At 34.4% G+C, this 15,928-nt stretch overlaps 1 protein-coding gene across 4 annotated transcripts in view; it reads left to right on the forward strand.

Moving 5' to 3' along the window:
* BIRC6 (baculoviral IAP repeat containing 6) overlaps positions 1-15,928 on the forward strand; it is a 193,391-nt gene that overhangs the window by 103,048 nt on the left and 74,415 nt on the right. For all 4 annotated transcript variants that reach the window (XM_085301178.1, XM_085301180.1, XM_085301179.1 and 1 more), the window contains 8 exons: positions 1,515-1,715; positions 2,364-2,643; positions 5,069-5,325; positions 6,270-6,378; positions 6,856-7,077; positions 9,912-10,692; positions 11,693-11,836; positions 13,721-13,850. In XM_085301178.1, coding sequence (XP_085157304.1) covers positions 1,515-1,715; positions 2,364-2,643; positions 5,069-5,325; positions 6,270-6,378; positions 6,856-7,077; positions 9,912-10,692; positions 11,693-11,836; positions 13,721-13,850 — 2,124 coding nt within the window. The remainder of the gene's footprint in view (positions 1-1,514; positions 1,716-2,363; positions 2,644-5,068; positions 5,326-6,269; positions 6,379-6,855; positions 7,078-9,911; positions 10,693-11,692; positions 11,837-13,720; positions 13,851-15,928) is intronic.

The raw sequence follows: 15,928 nt of genomic DNA on the forward strand, positions 1-15,928 counted from the left end.
CCTCYTGCAGATGCATAGCAAAGTTGGGTAATGCAGAATGAGCCTAAGCTAGGTCAAACAGCTGCAGAGGCTRAAACTTAGTGTTAAATATCACTGGTGCTCCTCTTAACACCTGCACCTTGTAGGCTGCGTGGTGTTTGCATTAATATTTGTTAGAATTGCAGTGCTGTTATGATGTCAGTACAATAGATGCCACTCACTAAATTCAATGTTTGAAAAGGTAGGTATGGTCTAAGAACTTATTAACACTCTTTTCCATTACTAGTGTCTTAATGTTCAGTATTGCTGCCTCCTAACCTAGCCTACTCCATGAATGTATCCATCCAGTGCCTCGCTGTCGAGAGGGGAGAAAAAGAGGACTGTGTTTAAAAACGAAACAAAACAAATTTGTAACTATTGTATGACTTCCTTTCAGTCTTATTATTCAAATTTAGAAGRATTAAATAAAATGAATTTTTTTTAAAAAAATTAGGCCTGAGAGACTAGRAATTCTCTGTTATTCACAAATTGTTTAAAGGCGAATTTGAGAATCTTGYAGATGTTTGTATTTACTTTGAATAGTAATTTTAATTTAAAAATCAGGTGGTTTATTGCATGCCTGGTCTCCCTACCTACTGAGTTCTGCAGTTTCTGCTAAAACTGCCTCTGTCAATTTTTTACTTTCAGTCAGGAGTGTGCTTTTGAAATTTTGAAACTTCTGATTGTCCTCACTTACTGTATTTTGATTCTTACTATGTTTTGTTCTCTGAGAGAGACAGTGGATTCGTTTAGGATAAAACTTGATCAAAATGTGTACTCCAGGAATGCACCCATTGCCCTCCAGCTGCTAACAGGCATCCAGTCATGGGTACCAGACTAGAGCTACTCTGAAGTAAAACATACATGCAATCTGAACAGTGCGATCTGGTCTTATTCCACTGTGCTGCTTGCTAAAGACATAGCCTAGAGCTTCCTACTAGGTTTTTAAATCACATTAAGATTAGAAAAATAAATAGTTGCTTGTGGTCATTGATCAAATTTTGTAGAAAAGCTTTTCATGATAGACAAAGCTTTTTAGTGAAAACTTTTTGTAGACTTGGTTGATGAAAGTATTTAAGTTACTGTTTTGATATTTTAACTTCCCAGGTTTTCATTATATAGAACTAACGGGGTTCAAGTTTAAGCATAGTGTTAGACCTGGACCTTGCCAGTTAGCCTTTGGGCTTTCTTTTTTTTGTTGTTTTTGTTTGTTCTTATAATTATCTCTTGATAGAAGGTTTACAGTTTTGGTGGCAAGTGTCCTGTAGCAAATTTTCAAGCACATACGTATGCATGTGGATATGTAAACTGTGTATGCAAAATGCAGTTTTGCAGAGAGCAAAAGAAAAGTATCTTTATAGTGGTCACTGTTATATGTAGCATGTTTTGAATAAACCAAATGAGATAAAATGGAAAAAAGTATTTTCCAAATTCAGGTTCTGAATAATCTGGTTTTTAGTAGTAAGCATTAATAATTAATACTGCTGTTTTTGAAGGTTCAATCACCTCAAGCAGTCCTACTGCCCAGCCTGCTGAAGTACTGTTACAGGCTACTCCTCCACACAGAAGAGCACGGTCTGCCGCGTGGTCTTACATATTCTTACCCGAGGAAGCTTGGTGCGACCTCACGATTCACCTTCCTGCAGCTGTGCTGCTGAAGGAGATCCACATCCAGCCTCATCTGGCGTCTCTTGCAAGTGAGTGTTTTGCTAACCATGATGCTTTGAACGGTGACAATTTGAAAATTTGAAGGCTAGGATTTAAAAATACGGTAAAGAACATTATCTGAGCAATTGGAACTGACGTATTGTTTGAAGAATGCCATTAAAATAAGTTGAAAAGCTTGCTGATTCTGCTTTTCTTGAGAATTGAAGGCTCTGATTTTGATWGACTACTTCTAGCTTTCTACATGTTTTGTGGCATTAACATTGAATTTTGCAAAGAACTTCTCAAAACTCTAGTGAGAAAGTGATATTGATCAGGAGTCCTCTGACAAAATAGTTGTGTGTGATGGCTGGAATACGGCTTGAGAGAAACAGATTTGCTGTTGTCTTATTGTCATAGCCCAACTAGGGAAGGATGTGACAGTAATGCTAGCAGAACTTTCCTTCGTTTGAAATCTTTGAAATAAACTACRTAAACCATGTTTCAAAATGCATGTGCATTTGATTATATGTCATCACACAGGTCAAGTATTCCAGCTGCAGTTCTGTAGTAGTGCTTGYGTAAGGTAATTTTAATCATCTTGTTCTGTATCTTCAACAGGAAAAAATGTTTAATGTTCAGAAAATTCAACTGTTTTGAGTATTAAATAGCATTAAACCTTTTCTTATCTTACTCTGTAGCTTGCCCTTCATCAGTATCTGTTGAAATAAGTGCAGATGGTGTGAATATGTTACCTTTGTCAACTCCTGTTATCACAAGTGGTCTCACCTACATAAAAATCCAGCTTGTAAAAGCTGAAGTGGCCTCGGCTGTCTGTCTTCGTCTCCATCGTCCGCGAGATGCCAGTACATTAGGCCTCTCTCAGATCAAACTGCTAGGCCTGACAGCCTTTGGAAACACCTCATCTGCCACAGTCAATAATCCGTTCCTTCCCTCTGAGGATCAGGTCTCTAAAACCAGGTATGCTTGTAGTATTAATTGCAACAGACTAGAYGAACACTTTGTACTTTCATTCTTATTTTATGATGTTTTCTACTCTGAGTCAGATCCTTCAGTAGCAAACTGTATTCATGCGTAGCTTTTTTTTTGTAATTGCCTTCAACATTTGCAGTTTCTATTTTAAATGTGTTAAAGATTTGTGTTTTTACAAGCGATAACATAAGCAGTACTTCTTACTTTTCTTGCAACATGCTTAATCTGTGTATGGAAAGGGCGTGTTGTCATCCATATAGGAAAGAACAGGAAAGCATTCAAACTTGCATGCTGCATTCTTAATGTGTAGACGGTTGTCCAAAAAAATTCAATAGCAGCATATATCTTATGTAACTCTGACTTCAGAGAGATAAGTATTGAAGCAGGAATAGAAATAGGACAACACAAAGCTTTGTAGAAGYTGCACCTAGTATTTCAGTTTGCAGGTATTTGAGAAATGTGAACTGGATGTTGTGATTCTGACATATCAGCAAGATTTTTTCAAATGCTTTTATTGGGTTAGATGGCATCTTGAATTCTTAATCAATTTTAAAGTAAAGAGGAATAAAGCTTTAAGGATTGCTCTTAAATAAGTATTTAAGTTTTTCCAACTTTGAATTTAATGATTTATCAGTAGAGAATTTTTGAAGTTTCTTGGTTCCACTGAAATTCAGCTTAATAAATTGTAAAAATTCTGGACTTCAGAATATTCTTTCTTTGAACCTTAATGTTTATAAACTTGAAAGGAGAGCRTGGGAAAGTTTTAAAATATTTTTTTCATTAGAGGAAAAAAAAAATTGAGAGAGGGAGGAAGGAAATTTAGAGACTGTGAATACTGGCTGGATGTATTTAATAGCATCTGTATACCTGAAATTGGCCCTTGATCTTGAATAGCAGTGAAGCAAATTTTATTAGCCGAATTATAGTATTGCTATTTTACTTCAAAAAAAAAAAAATTAACTTGCAGTCTCACAAAAAGAATCAGTTTCTAAAGGAAAAAAATGAATTTAAATTCTCCCTATGTCTTGAAACTTTATCTTGTTTTTCAACTTAGTTTGATATGTATCTCAATAGACTAATGGTAATAATATGGTACATATATTAAATAAACTTGGATATAATTTCATAACCATTACAGAAAWTTTTTCTCTATTCTGAAATGATGAATTTGGAGTAAATTCTTCCTAAAATAAAAATGTAAACTTCACATAAGATATATATAAAAGTTTCCCATAGCATAGAAGAAAGGAATATWTGATTAATTGTGAAAATAACTTAACTATTAGAAAATAACTTAATTCTTAGTTTAGAATGTGATAGTGAAATGATACTATTTATTTCATGTACAACTCAATTTGCTATTTTTTGTAGCACTTTAAACAGTACTGTARTATTATTTTTAATCAATTCTAGTTACTACATTTCAAATTAAATTATAATAGGCTTAYTTCTCAAGATTTGTTGTTGAAAGGAATACTAAACAATATTGTTAAAGAGTAAGAAAGACATGGGAGAAATGTAGCAGTTAACATTTTTAACTTCTGCACTTTTGATGTGCTTTTCTTTTTTTTTAATCCAGTGGGACTTCATGTTCACTAAGGTTCGCTGTAGTTTAATATAATTGTATAAGACTCTAAAAGTGTGTGCATCTGGCCATGACATTGCAAACTTTAATTTTCCTTTTACAGAAAGCATGCATTTGTATAATTTTGATGCCAACAAATACTGCAGGATTCTCAACCTTAAATAAGGATCAGCTTCTCTTTGAGTCCTACTGTGCTTAAGTGAAGCAGCGTACTGTTTCCCATTTACTATTTGGCCAACTCCTTTTAATGTCTGAATGCAAACTCATTGACACGTGAATTTTGGCACATACAAGAACTTCTGTGTGTACAAAAATACTCAAAACCAAGCAACACACAAAATAATTTGCCAGAGCCTTTGAAATGCATGTAGGTTGGCTTTGTTGAGAGAAGTATGTATCTGAATCAAGAAATCTTACCTTATCAGAAGCATACCTTCTCATTCACATTTCACAATTCCTTTACCTACTTGAGAAACTTTACACTACCAGATAAAATTTGCACGGTCTTAAACTTTTCCCATTATATGTCCATGTAGGCTTTAAGGTGTGGTTCAGAACTAGAGGAGAGTTTGTGGAGCCAAAAACTTTTTGTCCTCTACGCTGTATTAGTTGGTATATTAAAAAAAAAAAAAAAAAAAACACATTACTACTGTATATTACACTGAAGCGTTGAATTTGCTTATTTTAATTTTCTCAAGTGACATCTGATCATGTCACAGCCATTTTCTGTTTTAGTATCTAATTGTTATAGTATCTAATGAAAGTAGTTATGTCAGAGGTGAAAAATTAAAATGATGCACTAGCTCATTTTCATGTTTTTCTTTTCAGTATTGGGTGGTTAAGATTATTACACCACTGCCTCACGCACATAAGTGATTTAGAAGGAATGATGGCTAGTGCTGCAGCACCCACTGCTAATCTGTTGCAGACATGTGCTGCTTTGCTCATGTCACCGTATTGCGGTATGCATTCGCCAAACATCGAGGCTGTGCTTGTAAAAATTGGGCTTCAGTCCACCAGAATAGGCTTAAAATTAATTGACATTCTTCTAAGAAACTGCTCAGCATCAGGGAGTGATCCTGCAGGTGAGTGCTATGTTTTTCTTTTCAGTTGTTGCTTGAAATCATTGCTTGTATAGAGGTACAAATACAGGAATGTTTACACGTTACTTTTTTGTTCTGAATCAAGACACTTGGACAACTTTAGCTGTGATCTGTAGTGAAATTTTGCAGTAACTGGATAGTTAGTATTTATGATTTCATACCACTCTGCTTTGCTCTTTCTATCCCTGAACATACATTGTGTGATGTGTAATTTTTTTAAAAGGAAGAAATCTGAATTCTTATTTTTCCTATTCTGAAATTGCTGACACTAGCACAAAATGCTTTCAAAATGTGACTTATTTTGGCATGAGTTAAAGTTTCAGTATAGCCTACTGTCTTTTGTTTAAATGCTATTAGGTAAGAGAGTATTTTTCTACAGAGCAGGAGAWGAAGAAAGCCATAAGGAGGAGGTGAATGGGAAATAATCTGAGGAAATTCTGCGCCTCAGTCCCATTGACAGAAATAGGAGTTAAATAAGTTTCCAAACTGAAATAAATATTTGTTTCTGTGAACCATGAGATTTGACTGTTGTATAGAAGTGAGTCATGACCCTGCTGAGCAGGGAGGTTGGACTAGATGATCTCCAGAGGTCCCTTCCAGCCTTACTGATTCTATGATTCTATGTCATGTCTTTTTTGAATTTGTTGAAGAAAATCTTGCTACTTAAATCTTTAAGTCCTGTATCTGGTGAATGTTGCAATCATTTTTTTTTCCTTCTGTAGTAAGGCTGAATATTGCATTGAACATGCAAAATGGGAAGTTTCAAGGTGGTGGTGTGTAAAAGAATTACATCCCCATGTTAATGGCAAAAGTCAATTCAGTGCTAATATTACAATTCCRTAATTATATTTCATGAGTATTTTTAAAACTTAAATGTGTAAGTACTTCTATTATTTTTCCCYTTCCTTTCTTTTAAATGCTGCAAGATCTGAATAGCCCTTTACTGTTTGGAAGATTAAATGGTCTCTCTTCTGACTCTACAATAGACATTCTTTATCAGCTTGGAACAACTCAGGATCCTGGAACAAAAGATAGGTAATATTATTTGAAGTGCTGTATGGAAGTATCTGTAATAATGATATGCTAAATAGTGGTTTAATCTTACTGCACAAAATTAGGCTTTCTAAAATCTGATTTGATAAGAAATGTCCTGTAAGTATAGAAATCTGAAGAAACTTTACACAGCTTTTTCTTGTAGCTATTAAATTTTTTTAAGTGTTCAATGGACTTTTCTGTTAACAGCTTGGAACTGGTTACTTTCTCCAGTTGCTTTCTCTGTAGAAAGAGAGCTTACATTTGACTGTTTAAGATGATGTATGTTTTTAATTTTTATTCTAGTAGTGATCTAGTCTTTGGAAATAGGAGTTTAAGAGTTTAGTCTTAAAATTTGCTTCAAAAGAGAAGGTAGATCTGTAAATCAGATTATTCAGAGACAGCAAGCTAATTTGTTTTTCGTGTTTCTAGATCTGTTTGACCCTTTGTAATGTAATTGTACATCATCTTGCCTTCCAGAATTCAAGCACTGCTAAAATGGGTCAGTGATTCCGCAAGAGTTGCAGCTATGAAAAAAAGTGGCCGGGTCAGCTATATTTGTCCAAACAGCTCAACAAGAGAGTATGGTCTTTTGATGCCATCTCCTTCACATTTGCACTGTGTAGCAGCAATTTTGTGGCATAGTTATGAACTGCTTGTTGAATACGATTTACCAGCCTTGCTGGACAGAGAGCTGTTTGAGTAAGTAGAGCAAATATTTCATAACATTCTTTTTATAACTAATTTTGTTCATTAAAATGATACACTTGCACTTAACTTCCRCTGCTGTTTCACATTATCTTCCCCTGATGCTAATTTGTCAAGTGAATACCTAAAGTTGTCTAAATAGATAAACCCAAATATATTAGTGTCTTGTTTCTGATCATATAATCTGCACTTCAGACACTCCAGACATACATTTGTTTAAAATATGACAAAAACCCAAACAAAAGAAAAATAATTCTGTGCGTATGGTTGCACATATGTGAAAGACATACTGTTGCATGATTTTGTTTGCTTTTTTTCTTTTTTTAACTGCTAACTCTGGGCTGTTCTTGTCAAAATTGAGTAATTGTAGTAATTTTCAGAGTGCCTACAAATCACGACCTTCATTAGAATCCCATTGTATAAACATTGTTACTCATAATATATAATATCCATAAAGTTGATAGCTAAATGCTTTTTCCTTTGAGAGTATTTGTTTTTTTTGGAGTCATCAGTTTTGCTCRGGCCATAGTCCGATTACTAAAACACAGTAGAAAATATTGAGTGGAACTTGAACTTTGAATTTGCTGGATTTGTCTTGTTTGATTAAAAACAAACAAAAAAATGTTACTCTAAACATCAATGTATACTTTTAGCAGCGCCTCCAAACCAAAAAGCTATGAGGTAACATTAATCCCTTGCTTATGCTGCTTACTATATTCTCTGTTTTTTAAATGGGGGGGGGAAGTTTTCCTTGGTATGATAGAAATGTAGCGTATAGAAAGTCATATGTCTATTAAAACATCTTTCATTTGTACTATTGAATATATTTCCAATTAGTGAAAGAAACTTGGGTCGATAGCATATAATTTTTCTGTTGCCACTAGGAAATTTTCATATATTTTTATTACCTTTCCCATTTAGTCATAAATTCAAACATTTAAATACTGGCAAATGTCCAAGTTATGATCTTCGGTACAAGCATGTGGAGCTCTTGTGTATGTGCAGCATTATGGTCTTTATTTGTATTACTATAAAATAGATAGAAAAGTGTGTTTCACAGTAGAGTCCCTGTCTCAGCAAGTAAGTTATCTTTATCCCAGGTTCRAATTAAGGAATACTAATAGAAGTATTGTACCTAGTTTCGGTATACGTGTTGCAATATAGCCCTCTTCCTCTGCCTCCTGCCAAAGAACACTATAATTCATATCAGCCAGCATCTGGAGCAAATTGTAAAGTATGTTTTTAATAAATATGGAAGGATTGTTGTCAGACATATGTAGGTAAATGTTTCTTCTAATAACAAAAAAGTTCTCATGTGTATTCTTCATCCACTTTGATATTTTAACTGTTGAAATAGTTTCACTGATTCTAGCTAAGACTTTTAATCTCCCCTTCATGTGATATTTCACTTTTCTCTTGGCTGTGTTTTCTTATCATGTTTTCCATTTCAATATTTCTGTTTGGTCCAGGGATACTAATTTATTCCTTAGTTACTTTTCCATCCAGATACTAAAAAATATCTTATTTTTCCCAGCATATAAATTTAGTCACAGAATTTTGGCAAAGGGTTTATGTTTGTATGCAAGTGGAGCAGTGTTTAAGGGTGCCTTTATTATATGTARATTTTTATTTAAAAAATGCTTGTCGTTTTATGACTAACCTCCCAAAGTCATGGGTTATATGATCACTGAAATGACTTGTAAATGTTTGATATAGGAGTGGTTTTTATCATTAGACCAGCAGCACTAAAGCTCACTTTTGGTTATACTCTTGTTCTCTTTTAGACACTTAAACTTAGAGTCCCTAAATTGCTTAGACTAAACATAGCATAAGCCTTCCTTCTAGGAGAGGCAAAAATTATCCTTGTCTTCAAATGGAACGTGTGCTGTATGTTGCTGCATCCAAAGCTACCTGAAAGTCTGCCATTGAAAAGGCACCTAGTGTGTGTGTTCAGTGGTGTATGTAAATGTTAAAATTTTTCAAATGATGTATGGTGCTAAGGGGGTTCAGAAAACTCTGCTTTTTTTTTTTTTTTTTAAAAAAAAAGCTCATCTACTCTGAACAAGTTTGTATGAAGATAAAATGATTTCACTCATCTACAAATAGTGTTTCACAAATACAAGCTAAATAGTAGCAAAATTAGTTTTTGCATCACTGTGCCTTTAATTGATATTCAAGCAGATAATGTTTGGATGGGCATAAGTTGGAAGCTAAGTGAGAGTTTAGTATCTCTGAGGAATAATTCTGTTGTTAACTCATATCCTAAGTCCGAATAAGAAATTGAGTGTGGTTAGCCAGTGTAACATATTCAACTAAGATACTTGCTACTTTTGTCTTCTCTGTAAGATCTTTAGGTAGAACTCAAACAAAGCAAGTTTTAAAATGTTTTGGGAACATGTTAAAGCACWTTCAGATCTTAAAAAGGATTAATGAAGACAGCTTTGAGGAAATGTGTGGGCATTATCCTAGTAACTGCTTGGAGAATTGAAAACATGAAAASGCTGCAGTTTGTTCAAAAATAAGTAAATTACGTGACGGCTGTCAAAAGACTGGAATATTGTCTTTCATATGAAACATGCCTGAAGAGACGGATCACATTTATTTTAAATGCAGTAGAGTGAAACAAATTCAAACGTAGGAATGAAGAATGCTTTTTGGGTAATGTCCTGCTGATAGTGTGATGTGGCTGTCAGTCTTTGCTCAGGGTATTTTACTACAGCTTCTGCAACAGTTAATCATAAATAAGGAAATGAAAGATGTTTTACGAACTAAGAAAAGAAAAAATGAGTGGAAAACTATGTCTTGATATGATTTTCTGTCTTTCACAGATCACTGTTTAACTGGTCAATGTCTCTTCCTTGCAACATGGTTCTGAAGAAAGCTGTTGACAGTTTACTTTGCTCAATGTGCCACATTCACCCAAATTATTTTTCCTTACTCATGGGATGGATGGGTATCACTCCTCCTCCAATGCAGTGTCAACACAGACTGTCCATGACTGATGACAGCAAAAAGCAGGACCTTAGTTCGTCCTTAACAGATGACTCTAAAAACGCACAAGCACCTCTTGCACTAACAGAGTCTCACCTGGCTACTCTTGCTGCCTCATCTCAGTCTCCTGAAGCTATCAAACAATTATTGGACTCAGGTTTGCCCTCTCTGCTTGTAAGAAGTCTTGCTAGTTTTTGCTTTAACCATACTTCTAGCTCTGACTGCACTGTGCAATCAATGGATATCACCCAGGAGAGGCTCAGGAGACATCATGTTCCACAGCACTTTAATAAAATGCCCATCACAGCAGACCTGGTTGCTCCTGTTCTCAGGTTTTTGACAGAAGTTGGCAACAGCCACATTATGAAGGATTGGTTGGGTGGTTCTGAAGTCAATCCATTGTGGACAGCACTTTTATTTCTGTTGTGCCATTCTGGTGCTACTTCTGGAGGACACAGTGGCACACCGCAGCAGACCAGTGCGAGATCTAGCTTGCTTTCTTCAACTGTAACAACAGGGTTAACCACTCAACAGAGGACAGCAATTGAAAATGCAACGGTTGCTTTCTTCTTACAATGCATTTCTTGCCATCCTAATAACCAGAGACTTATGGCACAGGTGAGAGRAAAAACTAAAGGTGTCATTTCTTTTTAGTACCTTACAGCCAAAATGTGATTAATTTCAAATCTGAAAGCTTTTTACTGCTCTTTAGTTTTTTAAAAAATTTAAAAAATTCTCTCTCTATTCTTTTCTCTTGTAAGTTATGATTGTATGATTGAGATAATTTTGTATTAAAAATGTTAGCTGGTTGTTCTGTCTTTCAAAAGTACAAATATGTTTTGGCATGGCTGTTAGGCACTGTATGTGTGTTTGTATCCCTCTTGACTGTATAAATGTGTGCTTCTGATCTTAACAAGACTCTTCTATGTAATATCTTGGGTTTTGATCTAATTGTGTAGGTTTAAMCTGTTCTGAAATGGAATTTGAAAATGAAGCTGCATACGCGTCTTTTATGTTGATAACCAACACAAAAATCCCATTAGATTTGCTTGTACAGCCTTACCCTGCACAATCTGTGGCCAGGAAAATAATGGACTATTGTGCAGAATATGGCTTTGCATTAAGCGTTCTAGTGCAAATTCAACTAATTTCCTCACAACCATTAACCTTGCAGGCCTAGTTTAAAGGGAATATAATTTAAAAAAGATTCCTCTTTTCAACATGGCAATGCCATGAGAACAGATAAAATTGGTTTTAAAAAAAATGAGTACAGTTTTCTGTTAGCAGCATGTATATATACTCCCTTGCAGAGTAGGAAATTGTGYTTTAAGAATATAGAAGCTATTTTTTTTTAATTTTTTTGATCTATCTTCTACATGCTTACAATTACTTTGATGCTGTAGACAATGTTCTGTATTTTTTCAAAAAAATTTTTACAGAAATTTTCTTCTGTCATGCTTATTTCTGATCTTTGCTATTAATGTATACTGTCTTTTAACTCCCATTTGAATGATAACTGGAAGGTAGATCTTAAGCACTGCCTATTATGGCTGTGCAGAGACATTTTAGAGACCTAAATATAGAAATATTTTAAATGTGATGTCATTTTGCATTCCAGGTTCTCTGTGAATTGTTCCAATCCTCTCCTCAGCGTGGGAACCTCCCAACCTCTGGAAATATTTCAGGATTTATTAGGAGGCTTTTTTTGCAGCTGATGCTAGAGGATGAGAAAGTGACTTTGTTTCTTCAGTCTCCATGTCCAGTAAGGATTTTTAATATGTATATGGTGAACATTAATTAGCTTTATTTTTAAAGAAATCCGGAGTATAGTCAACTTTGAGAAGTCATACAGCAACTTTTCCTACTGTACACCTTACAGGATTTTGGAAAGGAGTGCTTTGGTGAGGCTGAGTTGTAACTCAACATTTTAGAAGAAAATTTCAGACAGTATTTTAAGACAAAGCAGTCTTGTTGAAAATAAATTTCAGTTATTTGTTCTTTCAGAAACAGTTTATCTTATGAGAGAGACTTTCTGATGTGTCTTTACGCATTAGCAGCAAATAGGAATACAAGCTTTAGTCTTTCCACCAGGTTTTTGTTGTTGACTTCATTTAACAACAGTCTTAGTTTTGATGCTTCAGAATTGGCAAGAGCYGTCAGAGTTGCCCAGAAGAATTCAAATAGAAACCTGAATGACAAAGACTCAGACTACTTTGTAAAGCAGATAAATACTTCAATACTTCCATGTACTTCACTGGAAGACAGAACTATAGGCAGTGGCTGATGTGCTATGCACTCAATTGAAGGCTGCAAATAAAACAAAATATAGGAAAGACAGAAGTGCTAAAATATTTAATATTTCCATACAAGGAAATGTTGTCTTCTACTTTGGTGTGTGCTGTTTCTACACCTCAGAAGTAAAATACAACATAAAATGTATGATAGGGAAACTGGATCAGATAGTGTAAGATGAAAAAGGAGAAACAAATGCAGTTTTAGCACAAACACATTTAAATGTTTTACTTTAACCTGCTGAGATGAGATGTTAATATGGCCCTTGGTTACATCAGAGTATTTATAATTTCTTATCTAGACCAAAAGGATAACCCTTTTTCACATAAAAGATTAGCATTAATTTTCTAAACATTTGTTTTACATAAAACAGATTTCTGCAGARACTTACTATATATGCATAAGCAGAYGAAATACGTTCAAAGGAACTTGCCAGGTACCTCAGTTATTAAATCTAGCTATTCTTACTGAGTAGAAAAAGACTCTACATCTTATCCAAAGAGGAAAACTTGAAAACAATCTAGATGTACACAGTGGTTCTATTATATGCATAAATATAACCTTTCCAAGATAGGATCCCCATTTCTRTCTCTGACAGTTTTTGTCAAAAATATATTTTATAAGCTGAATTCTGGTGGTCATCACTTCTTAATTATGTTTATTGTTGGAAACACAATCAAAAATCAAATTGGTTTTGTACCTGAATATTGGTTCTGATAATGATAGGAGAGATGGAACAAAAAGCTGTCTTATTGTAGAGAAGCCTGTAGAAAGTTGCTGTAAGCAAAGAACAGTTAAAAATTTCAAACAGAGATGAAATTTTAAATAATTGAAATGCTTTAGCTAAATAGTGACTCCRTTCATCACAGTAACAAAGTAGATGCTATATCCAGAATGCGGTTTATTCTTGAGTCAAAGCACTAGAGGACTGACATCTTTCTCCCAAGTATATTGTGTTTTTTCTAATTTAATTTCAAAAAGTTTTAATTTCTGAAATAATCATACATCTGGGACACTCAATTTTTGTCTGGTAAACAGCTATGGTAAATGATTAGTTTTCTTTAAAAACACACACTTATACACTATTATGATGTTTCATTTGCTGAGCATATTCTAAGATTTTGAAGCAAATTCTCTTGCATTAAAAATTAAACTTTATCCTAATTTAATGCTTTTTTTACTGTCTTTTACTGGTATACCTCAAAAGTTGACTATTCTCAACTTTTCTTGTTTAGCACAAACTTTTTTTTTTTTTCTTGTTTAGCACAAACTTTTTTTTTTTACTGAAGTAAATTTATAAGAACGTAATGGTTTTACTTATTTCAGGGCATTAAAATCCTTTTTCTTTTTTCAGTTATACAAAGGTAGAATTAATGCTACCAGCCATGTGATTCAACATCCAATGTAYGGAGCAGGACACAAATTTCGCACTCTTCATTTGCCTGTCTCAACAACTCTAGCAGAGGTTCTTGATCGCGTGTCAGGCAAGTTTGTAATAGTTCGTGTTTTATTTCTAAGGATATAGTTTCAATTTAAAAAGATCATGCGTGTCTTATGTATATTTGGAATGATCATAGTTGCCGTATACAAAACAGAGATTTAAGTTGTAAGCCTTTSCCTCTCTCTTACATATTGTATTTAAAATTTACTTTTATTTTTCAGAGATCTCTTGTAGTTTTTTGTAAATCTCATGTAAAACTCAAATTCGGGTAACTCGATTACAATTCCAGTGGGGAAGGTGTGATTTTTTTTTTTGTTTGTTTTTGTTTGGTTGATATTAAACAGGTTTTTAAATATTTAACATGTTTTGAAATTTGTTGTGGGATATTTGTAAGGCCATGTATAAGATATTGCAAATGTCAGTCTTTAAAATGCCCTATCCTTTCACCCTGTCACTTAAACATTCCCAAACAAATAGTGTCACTTGCATAGTCTGGGACTTAAAAGTTTGTCCCAAGGTTAGGATCACAGAAATGGTATTACTATGAATAGGACATAAATGAGGCATCCATCTAATTTCTGTGGATATGCAATTGCCTGTTATATAAACATTCTGGTTTATTTACTAAGTGGAGATTGAGAACCTTAGTTTGATCTTAGAATTGAACTTTAATATTAGAAAAACAAGCATGAATTTAGACATGAATTTCATTTAAGTTCCATATTTTTAGTTACACTACTTGAGTATGTATAGAGAGAGGTGAAGCCCTCTATAGGGTGCTCCGTTGACCAGGCTGCCACAGATTATTATAGGAATTTTGGCACCTGAATTTTAGAGGCCCACCTTGAACTTCAGTGGTTYGTTTTAACACTTCAGCAAACAGAACTGTTTGTTAAAGAATAAGGTTAGTGATTTTTTTTTTTACATGTAGTTAAGAGTAGAACTCATACTAAATGTGGCATGTCTATGCCAGAGATCTCTATGTAAAAGAAGACAAGATGCAAGCTGATTCTCCTCACATAAGTGATAGAATAAAAGCTGTTAGATCACGTTCTGTCAAAAGTAAGTTTTACGCATGTCTAATTAAAAAAAAATAGGCAATAATAATTCCTCTTTACTATTAAGGTGGTGGTTTCATTTTAATAAAAGCAAATGAAAGCTGAAATTCATCAGAGCAATTAAAATTTTGCTATATTGTAGATGTGCACTGAACTATAGCTGTCCGTGCTTTTGTCTAGGTATGTATGTTTTTAGGCAGATATATTCGTATGTGTAATTTTTCAGAACTCAGTGAGTTTGAAAGTACTTTAGAATCAACTTTAATTTCYGAAGCAGATCTTTGTGGAGTTCAGAGGAACTACTGCTTTTTGTATACATATATCTACTGAAAACTTTAAAATTATCAACAAACGCTGTGGTGACGCTTTCAGCTTTTCTGCCTAGTGCTTTAAAATAAAGATATTGCCCGAATGTACTTAACAACAAGATGACAGAAATACTACAATGACATTTCCAACGCTAGACTCCATTTGGCATTTCCAACACTGGACAGAACACAACATGCTTTGGGCTTTGGCTAAAAAAATAGTGAAGCCTAGAAAAATGCATGAAACTTATTTACCTGTGATCAATAATTTACRGTTTTTGATAGAATTCTCTGTTCACTTAGCGTCCGAACAAGGTCACGTGTAGAACGTGGCAAAGGTCTTTAGACCCTTGTGTTATTTCCGGTCAGGATTACTGTAGTGGGTGGAATAGCTCGCTGGGTATGAGGTACGTATCAGTTATTAAACAGTGCCACAGGCACCACCGACTAGCCGCCTCAGTGGCGTACGGGGGCCAAGCTGAGAGCCGGTGCTGGCAGCGTCTGGGGAGGGGAACGTACTGACGTGATGTGTTGTAACGCGTGTAATTGAAAGTGGTCAAATGCTGACGTTGTAAAGCATCCCAGCATTGGCTTTTGCTAGGGAATTGTTATTCTTCGGCTTCAATTTCATTTTAAATTGGAAGAATTAAATCTAGAAAAAATCAGATTAATTTTTTTTTATTGTATTAAATGCTTTGATTCTTGTATATCATTCTATGAAGTCTGTGTTTAGGAGAGTAGAGAAGACTTGAATA

Source organism: Rhea americana, unplaced genomic scaffold (assembly GCF_003343005.1).
Source record: "Rhea americana isolate MKP2758 unplaced genomic scaffold, rheAme1 scaffold_173, whole genome shotgun sequence".
Taxonomy (NCBI): domain Eukaryota; kingdom Metazoa; phylum Chordata; class Aves; order Rheiformes; family Rheidae; genus Rhea; species Rhea americana.